Source organism: Pseudophryne corroboree, chromosome 2 (assembly GCF_028390025.1).
Source record: "Pseudophryne corroboree isolate aPseCor3 chromosome 2, aPseCor3.hap2, whole genome shotgun sequence".
Lineage (NCBI taxonomy): Eukaryota > Metazoa > Chordata > Amphibia > Anura > Myobatrachidae > Pseudophryne > Pseudophryne corroboree.
In genome coordinates this window covers 706,053,292-706,067,303 of record NC_086445.1, presented here as the reverse complement: position 1 = coordinate 706,067,303, position 14,012 = coordinate 706,053,292, and the positions used below count along the sequence as shown (strand labels likewise).

General features: G+C 42.4%; 1 protein-coding gene across 1 annotated transcript in view; it reads left to right on the top strand.

The window, feature by feature from the left end:
- PLXNA2 (plexin A2) overlaps positions 1–11,469 on the top strand; it is a 398,232-nt gene extending 386,763 nt beyond the window's left edge. The window contains exons 30-32 of the mRNA XM_063955325.1: positions 5,292–5,504; positions 5,832–5,982; positions 6,915–11,469. Coding sequence (XP_063811395.1) covers positions 5,292–5,504; positions 5,832–5,982; positions 6,915–7,010 — 460 coding nt within the window. The 3' untranslated portion in view covers positions 7,011–11,469. The remainder of the gene's footprint in view (positions 1–5,291; positions 5,505–5,831; positions 5,983–6,914) is intronic.
- The last annotated feature ends 2,543 nt before the right edge of the window (positions 11,470–14,012 follow it).

Sequence of the window (14,012 nt, the reverse complement as noted above, 5' to 3'; positions counted from 1 at the left end):
AGTGCTTCCATCCTCATGTGAAGCTGAACCACTAGCCATGAACATAGGCCAGGGCCTCAGCCGTTCCTTGCCACTCCGTGTGGTAAATGGCATATTGGCAAGTTTACGCTTCTCCTCCGACAATTTTATTTTAGGTTTTGGAGTCCTTTTTTTTCTGATATTTGGTGTTTTGGATTTGACATGCTCTGTACTATGACATTGGGCATCGGCCTTGGCAGACGACGTTGCTGGCATTTCATCGTCTCGGCCATGACTAGTGGCAGCAGCTTCAGCACGAGGTGGAAGTGGATCTTGATCTTTCCCTAATTTTGGAACCTCAACTTTTTTGTTCTCCATATTTTATAGGCAGAACTAAAAGGCACCTCAGGTAAACAATGGAGATGGATGGATTGGATAGTTTACTAGTATACAATTATGGACGGACTGCCACGGTTAGGTGGTATAAAAAAACCACGGTTAGGTGGTATATATTATAATAATAATACAATTATGGATGGACGGACTGCCTGCCGACTGCCGACACAGAGGTAGCCACAGCCGTGAACTACCGCACTGTACACTGGTTGATAAAGAGATAGTAGTATACTCGTAACAACTAGTATGACACTATGACGACGGTATAAAGAATGGAAAAAAAACCACGGTTAGGTGGTATATATTATAATAATAATACAATTATGGATGGACGGACTGCCTGCCGACTGCCGACACAGAGGTAGCCACAGCCGTGAACTACCGCACTGTACACTGGTTGATAAAGAGATAGTAGTATACTCGTAACAACTAGTATGACACAGTCTATGACGACGGTATAAAGAATGGAAAAAAAACCACGGTTAGGTGGTATATATTATAATAATAATACAATTATGGATGGACGGACTGCCTGCCGACTGCCGACACAGAGGTAGCCACAGCCGTGAACTACCGCACTGTACACTGGTTGATAAAGAGATAGTAGTATACTCGTAACAACTAGTATGACACTATGACGACGGTATAAAGAATGAAAAAAAAACCACGGTTAGGTGGTATATATTATAATAATAATACAATTATGGATGGACGGACTGCCTGCCGACTGCCGACACAGAGGTAGCCACAGCCGTGAACTACCGCACTGTACACTGGTTGATAAAGAGATAGTAGTATACTCGTAACAACTAGTATGACACTATGACGACGGTATAAAGAATGGAAAAAAAACCACGGTTAGGTGGTATATATTATAATAATAATACAATTATGGATGGACGGACTGCCTGCCGACTGCCGACACAGAGGTAGCCACAGCCGTGAACTACCGCACTGTACACTGGTTGATAAAGAGATAGTAGTATACTCGTAACAACTAGTATGACACTATGACGACGGTATAAAGAATGGAAAAAAAACCACGGTTAGGTGGTATATATTATAATAATAATACAATTATGGATGGACGGACTGCCTGCCGACTGCCGACACAGAGGTAGCCACAGCCGTGAACTACCGCACTGTACACTGGTTGATAAAGAGATAGTAGTATACTCGTAACAACTAGTATGACACTATGACGACGGTATAAAGAATGGAAAAAAAACCACGGTTAGGTGGTATATATTATAATAATAATACAATTATGGATGGACGGACTGCCTGCCGACTGCCGACACAGAGGTAGCCACAGCCGTGAACTACCGCACTGTACACTGGTTGATAAAGAGATAGTAGTATACTCGTAACAACTAGTATGACACTATGACGACGGTATAAAGAAAGAAAAAAAAATACCACGGTTAGGTGGTATATATTGTAATACAATTATGGATGGACGGACTGCCTGCCGAGTTCCGACTGCCGACACAGAGGTAGCCACAGCCGTGAACTACCGCACTGTACTGTGTCTGCTGCTAATATAGACTGGTTGATAAAGAGATAGTATACAATACATACAACAATATACTACTATACTGGTGGTCAGGCACTGGTCACCACTAGTCACACTGGCAGTGGCACTCCTGCAGCAAAAGTGTGCACTGTTTAATTTTAAATTAATATAATATTATGTACTCCTGGGGGCTCCTGCTATAACAACCTGCAGTGCTCCCCAGTCTCCCCCACAATTATTATAAGCTTTGCCTTTTATACATTGATGTGCAGCACACTGGGCTGAGCTGAGTGCACACAGACTGAGTCACACTGTGTGACTGGCTGCTGCTGTGTATCGTTTTTTTTCAGGCAGAGAACGGATATAGCAGAGAACGGATATATATTAAAATAAATAAAAGTTAACTAACAACAACTGCACTGGTCACTGTGGTAAACTCTGTCTGACTCTGCACAATCTCTCTCTCTCTTCTAATCTAATTTCTAATGGAGAGGACGCCAGCCACGTCCTCTCCCTATCAATCTCAATGCACGTGTGAAAATGGCGGCGACGCGCGGCTCCTTATATAGAATCCGAGTCTCGCGAGAATCCGACAGCGTCATGATGACGTTCGGGCGCGCTCGGGTTAACCGAGCAAGGCGGGAGGATCCGAGTCTGCTCGGACCCGTAAAAAAAACATGAAGTTCGTGCGGGTTCGGTTTCAGAGAAACCGAACCCGCTCATCTCTAGTAAGAACCTTTGGTAAATGTTAGTCAATTTGTTTGGAACAAAATGCATAAATGCCTGCCCATGTTATTCCTCAATAACAAATGAATCCAGCTTCAGTCTGTAGCTATATATACTCTATTCACATTTGCCACTTGATCCACATTATTTGCTAACAAGAAAATTACACACCAAACCTTCTATATACTTTGACAAAACCGTGTGTGGGCACGGTACTGGTAGGCGTAGACGGGCAGCAGCCACGATGGGGTGATGAATGCACAGGCAATGAAGGGAGGAAGACTAGATCAGTCAGTGGGGACCAGGAGCTGGGAGGCACCGATGGGCAGGCAGCTACAGGTGAAGCTAACAGCGCAGGTGGTCGTTGTCAGTGCAGCAAGTGGAAGATGGCACCCTTGCAGATTTGTGCGGCACGTGACTGAGTACCTGGCATAACTGGGCGGCCAACCCTGACTGAATAACAAGGTGCACACAACTCATATCCCAACCCTATTGGTGACCATGTTACTAAGGGGGTGATTCATACCTGATCGCTGCTGTGCGTTTTCGAACAGCGGGGGATCAGGGCATAACTGCGCATGCACCGCAATGTGCACACGCGTCGGACAGCAACAAAGGGCATCACTGGTTAGCGAGGGGATGGATCGAAAAAAACGAACACATGGGCGTTCGCAAGGTGATTGACAGGAGGAGGCTGTTTGTGGTTTGTAACTGAGCGTTTATTGGGACTGTCCGTAAAAAGCAGGCGTGTCCAAGCGTTTTCAGGGAGGGTGTCTGACATCAGCTCCGGCCCCGATCAGCCTGTTCTCATCACACTGGAGGAGTAAGTCCTGGGCTGCGCACACACTGCACGCACTGGATTTTTGTAGCTCTGCGTACACATAGCATCGCACACTTGCACTGCGAATTTACACTCCCCCTGGAGGCGGCGACTATCTGAATGCAGGACAGCAAACTGCAGCCCAGCGATCAGGTCTGAATCACCTCCTAAGTTCTCTGATTCTGCATAACTCTCCCATCGGAGCCTTAGTCATGCCATGTACACAAAGGGGGGGGGAGATATTGTGCTGCTGTTACCCCCTCCTCTGCTTCCATCTGCCCAGCTACAGAAAGAAGTGTGTCACTGTATCATACATATAAACCCTGACTGCACCCGACTATACCGCAGCAGTGTACAGTGGTAGCAGCGCTGATCAAGTACCATCTCACTGCGGTGTGGGGGGTGCTGTGACTGCCGGATGAGAGGCCAGGCTGCGCGGCCCTTCTTCTCGTTGTCCCGAGGCGCCAGTAATGCCCCTCATGCTCAGCGTGAGCGGTAGGTGCTGCAGTGCAGTGCGCCCATGCCCCTCATCTCATCCTCCATAGTCTGTTTTTACCCTGGGTCCTAGAGCAGAAACACATGGCAGCTGGTGGCACCGCTGCTCCTCATTCTACCCTATGACCCTGTGCAGGGACGTCGGCGTACTGTGGCTGAGCCTGCCGGAGTCCCTGTGCCTGGAGCTCCTCATGCGCAAATGCGGCTGCTTCGTGTGAGAGCTGCGAGGAGGAAGACCGGATACATCAGCGGTGACTGAGCCAGTAAGCACTGACGGGCAGGCAGCTGCGGCTTAAGTTGTCAGAGCAGCCTGCCCTTGAAGCTTGACACCATACACGGCTGCATACCTGGCGTAATTGGCCAGCCGGCCCTATGTGCATGGGCAAACGCAGGATTTATGCAGGGGTGTTTCCAAAGATGGTCTGGAGCCCCAAACATGGGGGGAGGCAGAGACTGAGGTGACCCTCTATATGCGGGGTTTGTTAGTGTTTGTGTATGAACTGTATGAATTATACATATATACTATATATATATAAGTACACTGGCAGCAATAATTACAAGACAAACACAATATATTTCTAGTCTGTACTTACACCCCGTCCCCTTCATCCATACTGCTTAACTTACCGCTGACTGAGATCAGCAACAGGAGCAGCACAGCGGATACAGTAGGTCACTCACTGTGACTGGAAAAGGAGCTGGCCGGGTGCCTAACTCAATCAGGCCCCGCCCCCTTGCAGTGTGTCTTGGCCTGTAGAAAGGGGGCGGAGCCAAATGCCGATTGGGGGCGGGGCTTAAATGGCGGGTAGCAGGGGGGGATGCTAGCCTGTGTGGAAGGGGTGAGGGGTTGTAAGTCTGGCAGCCTGCGGCTGCTGCCGGCATTATCTAAATGGAAGGATGTCTCTCAGACAAGAGACATCCTTCTGTGTTTTTTGTTAGAGGATCAGGGCCGCCCTCCAGTGGCTGGCGCTCTAGGCAGCTGCCTAAAGCTGCCTAATGGTAGCGCCGGCCCTGGGTATACCTAATAAAGTGGCCACTAAGTGTAAGCTATGAATTGGAAAAATATGAATTAAAAATATGAATTAAAAGCATAACAAGAGACTATTCATGAAGCCGTGAAAAGAGAGGAGAAGTGAATCAGTGAAGAAGTTGCCCATGGCAACCAATCTGCATTGAAGTAACACTGAGAATTTGTATATTATAAAATTATATAGCGCAGCTGATTGGTTGCCATAGACAACTTCTCTACTGGCTCACTTCTCCACTCTTTTCACTGCTTCATGAACAGACCCCTTAATAGAAAAGGACAAGTGAAACAGATCATTAGATGAAATGTTATCTTACATTGATACTTACATTTTGTTCATGTCACTCATACAGCCTACCACTCCGGTTTTGGGTGAATGTCATTAAGAATCCGCAGTTTGTGTTTGACATCCACAAGGGCAGTATCACAGATGCCTGCTTGTCTGTTGTGGCACAGACGTTCATGGACTCTTGTTCCACCTCGGAGCACCGGCTAGGGAAGGATTCCCCCAGCAACAAGCTTCTCTATGCCAAGGACATCCCCAACTACAAGAACTGGGTAGAGAGGTCAGTATGACGAGCCAGTAGTACTTTACCTCTGGTATCATTCATGTTCTTAATTGAGTTAAGAACTTTATTTGTGCCATTACATTTAAGGCAATGTGCCGTTCGCAACCATTCAACATCAAAAGTGTTTCCTTGTACTCAATAGAGGTGTTAAGGAAAATGTGAGATGTACAGCCTGCCATGAATGGCTGTATGTGCCAGCCAATCAATCCAATGGTACTAGGTGGCACATGAATTGAATTGTGCGTTACATTTTCCGACAATGTAAAGAAGTGCTGCATTGCTACATCTGTAGGACTGTTTCATGTGACTACTTGTTCTTTGCAGGTATTATGCCGACATTGCCAAGCTCCCAGCCATCAGCGACCAGGACATGAATGCCTACCTCGCAGAGCAATCTCGCATGCACGCATCTGAGTTTAATATGCTAAGTGCATTAAACGAGATCTACTCTTATGTCAGTAAATACAGTGTGGAGGTGAGAAATGATAATAGGGCTTGAAAGCTACAATTTAGAGGGTTGCTATATAGCCTGGCTTGAACAGTATACTTGTCAGTAAAAGAGATTTAACTGTTGTATACTCAATATATTTTTATATGCGAGTTGGCACATCTTTGTATGGTAGGATGAAGAGTGCTGTACTAGACATGCACTTGCAGGATGCCGGCCGAACTCTGAGAAAACCATGCCTTGTAAGAGATTGCCCCTTTAAAAAAACCTCAGAGTTAGGCCGGCATTCCGCACGGCCGCTGAACTTAGACGGCATTACATCCAGCCCCATATTTGCTTGAGACACCGGTTGATTTGGAGGTTTCTCCTTTTTTCATTAAAGGAAATGTTATTTATTTAATAATAAAATCACCTGGATAAAAAACAAACCTCTTTTATATATTTGTAAAATAACTAGTCACCAGTATGCTGCTTACGTACTCATTCCTTCTGTGACAGCTCAGTGCTGTGCAAGCACATTAGGATTGTTTGTTGTATTGTTTTTGTAGATTTTATACTTTTTTCCTGACGAACTCTGGATAAAAGTGCTATCATAAACTAGATGCAGAATATACCCTACGGCATGATACTGGTAGTGATTGACAGCTGAATAGCCAGTTGAAAACCACTACATGTTGACACAATAATAGCTTCTCAAATGTCATTGTTTATACCACACCAACCCTGAAATTTCAAGTTTGAGGGCCTATTTCTTATTTGTGATAGCTGGCCTGAAGTGGTAAAACATACTATCCAGGTCACTAGAGGAACAGCTTTTAGGTTAGGGTTTTAAAAAACAACAGCATCCCATTTGCCAGCTACGGAATGTACTATATAAATGACATATTCCTTGTTCTGCACTGTAGATAAAATCTTCATCTTCTGCACTGTAGATAAAATCTTCATCTTCTTTTATGTAGCTAATCACAGCCTTGGAACAGGATGAACAGGGGCGCCGACACCGCTTAGCCTACAAAGTGGAACAGCTGATAGGGGCCATGAGTTTTGACAGCTGAATTTCAGTGCATCCCCTTAAACACAGAAAGGGGATAGACTCGTGGCAAAGACTCTTATGACAGAGAGCTGCAGGCTTCCATGGAAATTCCTTGCAACTGTGAAAACACGCATAAAGAGTCAGTACTGTAGGTATTACTGTGGAATACCTTGCAGAACGAGGAAAGCAGCCAAACCAGCTCCACACTCACCATTCCTCCTGAGAACCTGAAGACGTCACCTGAGTTTCCACAAGCCCAGCAGGTTGCTGATTGCATGTTGTATGTAAATTAAGAGACTGCATAACCGGAAAAGACTCAATTCCTCTCTCTTTGTTGGTTTGGTTGTTTGTTTGTTTAGCTTGTTTTCTCTTCAAAGGACTCATATTTTTAGTATTATTTATTGCTTTTTGGGAAGGGCGTGAAAAGGGGGAAGAGTACATTATTTTTCATCCCTATATGAGAAACAGAAAGGGAATTTTTCATAGATTTCAGTTCTTAGAGAGCCACTCTTGGCATATTTTGCACTGGTTCAATGATGACTTTCAAGAGTTGAAAACAGAACTGTGGAACTCTGCAACAATGTACATCCACATCTGGTTGGTCTACCAGAGGACTTGCGCTCCCATCAGCTGTCTAATATGAAGCAGTACCGAAGGTCAATTCAAATTCACCAGCTATTTCAATTATGTATTTCTCATATCAAGAGGCATGTGTCCATTAAGCCAGTGGGATGAGCCCTTAGCTTTTTTAAGAACCTGTAACAAATTCCATTGCTCTCTGTATTTAAACTGTGGCCTAGAGCTATTAGTAGAAGGTCTTGAGATCCATGAAAATACTCCTAATCGGTTTGGTTGTAAGAGAGTATAGTGTGCATTATTAGTGTATCAAACTGATTTCAGATTATTCAGAAGAAAACAGCATTATACATTTCACAAAAAATGCCATATTACCAACCCTCTGTTGAATATAGTATATTGAAAGCATTATATTTGTCTACCAGTTTACATTGCACAAATCCTTACGATCTCCAGCCTTCATGACCAAAAACGACATTAATGGTAATATTAAACATGTAGGTTATTATAGTAACACTACGCATGTTGCTTAGTGGCGTATATTGCGGATTAGGCTATACAAAGATCATAAATTCATTACTAGTCAGTAGATTTAAATATCAGAGTTCATGCATAGTGTTTTAGGCAGGGATAATATGTAACATAGACAATAAATATATATGAAAGCCTACTGTCCTCTTGTAATCCCATTGGTTTTATTGCAATCTTTGCAGATCAGGGAATCCATGGACCTTATGTTTTTATTGTAATACTAAGGCCATGTAATCATAGGCATTTATATATATTTATGATATGTCTCATTAAAATGAAAAGTGAACGTAACTAGATATAGACTTAAAATTACTGAATAGACTTTCAATTTACTTCTGAAGATTTCCTGCGCTGTTCTGTATCATAAAAGGCCAATTTTACAGCTGGCAAAGTTATGTGAAGCATTAATGACATTGTGCCAAACAAACAATCATACAATGGCTTTGTATTTCATCTGAGTTACTATAACAATACCAATGTACTGGCTGTGGAGTTTATGTATCATTTAGCTATGTGCCAATGTGGTAGTAAGTGGATTTTGGTACAGAGCAGTATTGAGCCTTGACTACCATTGAAAACTGTTATTTTTGTAATTAATAAAAAAAAACACCTAGAATTTAAGGTATATGTCTCTTACAGATGACAAGGTGGATTAAATCTTTTCATTGTGCTCCATGGTGTCCTAGCTAGAGATTGTAACTCTGTAATATCATAAAAATGCGCTGGCTCATTTAAATTCAGATTTTACAGTTTTGCAATGCAAATGTGTTTTATGATCATTGCAATTTAGTTTTTTTTATTTATCCTAAACACACTTAAAACTGCAGGGTTTTTGTTTCACGTCGTCTTACAATTTTCTCCTTTTGTCTATAAACAGACTACTTCTACCTGTTAAAATAAGATGTCTTAAATAAAATAGCCGGCAGAACAAAGCCATACAGTTTAGGGTATGTCTGAGAAAAGTCCAATAATCCTTGCCATGATCTCAAAATACATTTGGATATTATTGTGTTTTTACTCAAATATTAAGATCCCATCTAAGATCGTAATTTCCAGGAGCTATGGCTATCACTGATATGAGCCACCTGTGTCATTCCAGATGACCAGTGCAGGCCACACGTGGTAAAGTACTGTGATATCACTGACAATATTTTCCTGCTATCGCCATAACAACAGCAATGTACGTGAATGATCCATGCATAATCAATTTAATTCTTTTTGTTCATGCCTGCCAATCTTGTTCTCAGATTAGCTCTATCTACATGTGTGAGCAGTCATTTGGTGATAATACTAACATGGCTATGTGATTTGCCTGCTCGGCTGAACTTGTCCAAATAGCCACATTGTGCGGCTTGGGCCTGAGTAGCAGGTCTGTCAGCTCAAGTAACAAAATATAAAACAAACTAGAAACCACTGCGCACTCACTGGGACTTATCAAGAATGCGTCACCATACACATCACAATAACATGAAGCATAAATATAGGAATAATACCCTAAGTGGTTGTCTTGGTAGAAGGTCCTTGTTGGAATAATTACCAGTGCAAAACAGGCAACAGATAATTCAAAATATATACATGACACTGTGGGCGGTATTCAATTCTTTTCACCCCCTTCCACAGCCATTCTGTTTCTGCTGACGGGCATGGTATAATCTTTTCGGCTCGCAACCTCCAGGGTAGCATGGGTGCCCAACCCTTTACACAGCTAAACGTAATTACTATGGGCGCAATATGTGCGATAATGGGGATCACTTTAGAAAGGAGATTGGACGTGATATATCATTTGAATACCGCCCTTTATGTTGTATGTACAGTATCATTAAAGTGACTTCATGCAGCATGCACCAATGAGGAACACTCCAGTGTGAATTTACATTAATATAACTTGGTGCCACACCACCCAAAAAAATCTTTAAAAGAGTGTACTCACACTTAAACATTCTTCATATGATAAAAATAAGCAGTTAATCCTTCTGAACGGTTCAATAATTTTATTTACTTCCATGCAGAAATAGTTCAAACATTTCAGAAAACAATGAACACCAGTGAAACCAATATAAGCCCATGCATCTTGTGTACGACATGTTGTAAGGCCACAATGCCACTAACTCAACTCTGTTAAATTAACACCTGGATCTTCTGCTATCCAGGTACCATGTGTTCAGTGTAATCATAAGCATTGCCCCCCAGGTCATATGTTTACAGCAGCCATTACTTGAAATAGCATTGGATATTTATTTTGTATCTCTTTGTTTGTAATTTTCGCTCTTGGCACACCTGCCTCGTGTAATTTTGATTGGTGGTTTAAGAAGGTCTGACGCAACATTCCTTAACTTACTAACATGTACAGTGCTAAAGTAGGTGTCACCTGTAAGTAGCTTCAGGGGATCAGTGTTTCTAACAAATTTTAATAATCATCATTACGTAAAAAAAAAAATATGTTTTAGTTAATAGAAATGTGTTTATGTCTATGGTACTGTTTATGTACCTCCAGCAGAATGTGACTAATGCAACCCACTTTCAAATGCAATTTGCCAATTCCCCACCTGCAGACCAAAGTCCCCTTTGACCTTCTGTCATTCAGCCCACTTGTGCCCAACTAAGGTATTGCTGGGCAATACCTTACTGGCCGTTTGGGTATTCAAAGGTTTTATCTGTATGTGATGTTTGCAATTGTTGACCTTGTACTTCAGCCTGTGCTACCCCACTTTGTCTCCTGCATTCCAGAGTTTGTTAAACCATATGCCTTCTTGCCAAACACTTATATAAAGCAAATAGTTACCGTATTTTTGGTAGTTGAATGAAAGTTATACTGTATTGTTTATATTCCAATTATGTCCGTTTATCAAGAACTGTAGGTTTGTTATATTAACTCTGTTATCTCCTTTTAGAATTCTATGCAGGTTGGAATAACATAGCTGACAAAAAATGAAGGAAACTAAAATGTAAGGTTGTGCCAAAATCTGGACTGTTCATTATTCCATAAACCTCTTTACTTTCCCACTGATGATAACACTTATGTTTCTCAATGTGTCACATGATAACCCAAACCACCCAATCGGATTGCAGAATGTCAGGGCACCCAGCTCTCCAGTTCCACTGCACTTCTGTACGATAATTGTGTCTTTGTTTTTCCCTATTATTTTTTTTTTATGTCTGCCTTGCTTCTTTTGTGTCATTTTTACAGTTGTTGTGGGAAAAAAAAATGTAAGAAAGTTTTAATTATTTAAAAAATGTTCGGAGACAAAAAAAGTTTTGTTATTATTTTAATATATTATTGTGTACCTATTGTAAATATGAAACACTCCTATTTTGCAAGCCAAGGACCCACTTTGTACTATTGTTATATATAAATAAAGTTTACTGGAAAAACACTGTTATTTTTGTAATAATGACTATAATAAAGCAAACTGATTCATGGCAGGGCCAGACTTTATAAATGTATTAAACATTAGATTCAATTTTTTTAAAGGAGAAGAATGAAGAGCAAATATTAATATTTTCAAAACTATTGACCCATAATGGGTAAGAAGAGCTGAGGGAAACTGTTCGGGCAGGAAAATAGACACCATGAGCATATAACGGAAAATCTGAAGGGCCTATTCATCATGGAGGACCGGGTGGCCCCAGATGATTAAGTATGGAACTTGCTGTAAGTTACGGCAGTGGATACATAGTTACCATATATACTGTATTCAGCATTGCTCTGATGTGGGGACAGCAGCTCAGTACCTGAGGTCACACTGTGTGCTGCCAGTGGTCATGCTGTGTGGCACCTTTTGGATCCCTCTGTGCAACCCCAGACCTCCTTCCCATAGGAAGGAGCGGTGCTCCCAGAACAAACGCCATTTGTAGATGGCATTGGTTCTTGCAAACTAGTTTGCTTAATATTAGGCGACTGTATCGCGCTTTTTCGCATGTGTAATGGGCCCATGACGGATAGTAAATTGGCTTCTAGAAGCATCTAAAAAATAAATGAAAGTTTATCTATGTCATGTCTGCAGTGAGAACACAAGCACGCAAAACTGCTTGAAATCAGAACTTAAATACAGTACAGCTTCTCTTCCTCAGACCAAATGGCATTCTTGCGAGTCTTATTTTTAAAGTGGCAATCATTTACAAGGCAAAATCAGGTTGGTTTTGCCTTGTATATGATTGCCACATAAAAGATACGGGAAGACTTGCCAGAATTCCCGCATAGACTGCAGCTCATAGGCTATTACATAAGCCCCCAAGTATACACGGAAATAAAGCTGTATCTTCAGCAACACGAAAAGGGATGTTTTAACCGTTTAACTGGCATGGTCAGATCACATTATTAGTTATTTATTATTACCAGTTATTTATATAGCACACACATATTCCACAGCACTTTACAGAGAATATTTGCCCATTCACATCAGTCCCTGCCCCAGTGGAGCTTACACTCTATATTCCCTATCACATGTACACACGGGTTAATTTTCTTGGGAGCCAATTAACCTGCCAGCGTATTTTTGGAGGAAACCCACACAAGTACAGGGAGAATATACAAACTCCGCACAGGTAGAGCCATGGTGGGAATCGAACCCATGACCTCAGTGCTGTGAGGCAGTAATGCTAACCATTACACCATCCGTACTGCCCAAATGTGACCGCACCGTCCCACTGTGTCCTTCAGTATGTGACGAGGAGAACCGTTCTGCAGATTTTCATAATATAATATTTTAAAAACATACTTTTTAAACTATATTAAATAAAAAATGTAAAAAAAATAGTTTAAAAGGGGAAAATCGTCAGTTGGTTAATATGATAAATCAGCTTATTACACCAGGTATGTTATGCTTTTGCAATACCTTTCAGTAATTAGTTTTGGTCACCAAGCTTCCCATTAGCCTCTCTGCACCAGATCAGTGGACTCCTCGTCTTCCATAATACACCAAAGCATACAGTTTATGACCAGCCATCTACAAAAAATAAGACTTACTGGACTTCGGGGGTGATTCAGATCTGATTGGCATGCGTCCTAGTTCACAGCGGCTGCATGTTACATCATGCAGCCGCCGCGGCCCACCTCCACAACGTTCCAGACACGCCTGCGTTGTCTGGACCATGCACCGCCAACAGTGTTCTAACGCCATTGGCACCCTCCTCCCGCCCCGTGACCACCTCTGTCTGTCAATCAGGCAGAGGCAATCGCAACCCTGAGATGCTGTTCGCATCTCACTGAGCTCCTGGGGTGCCCACACGCCGACTGCGCGAGCGCACTCCACAAAGGGCTTCAGACTGCGATCCCTGCCGCTGCAGCAATCCAATCTGAATTACCCCCCTCATCCCCACAGCCTTTTCTTCTCTTTCTCAGAGCAGGTGGTCCTGAAGTCCTCGAGTCCTGAGAACCTATACTTGTACTAAAGTGGACATTCAAGTGAAGTGGGATTTATTGGCTGAGCTAAAGTGAGCAGTCTCAGACTTGCACATAATGGGGTAATTCCAAGTTGATCGCAGCAGGATTTTTGTTAGCAGTTGGGCAAAACCATGTGCACTGCAGGGGAGGCAGATTTAACATGTGCAGAGAGAGTTAGATTTGGGTGTGGTGTGTCTAATCTGCAATCTAATTTGCAGTGTAAAAATAAAGCAGCCAGAATTTACCCTGCACAGAAACAAAATAACCCACCCAAATCCAAATTTCTCTGCACACGTTATATCTGCCACCCCTGCAGTGCACATGGTTTTGCCCAATTGCTAACAAACTTGCTACTGCGATCAACTCAGAATAACCCCCAATGTGAGGGCTATGGGCCTGGTTCATGTTTGTAAGTAAAGCAAATTATCAGGTACCTGGGCAAAAAAAACATGTTGCACTGATAGTTTGGCAGCTGTAACTTGTAGAGATGTTTAGATTTGGGTGGAGTGTCTTCAAACTGAAATCTAAATTGCA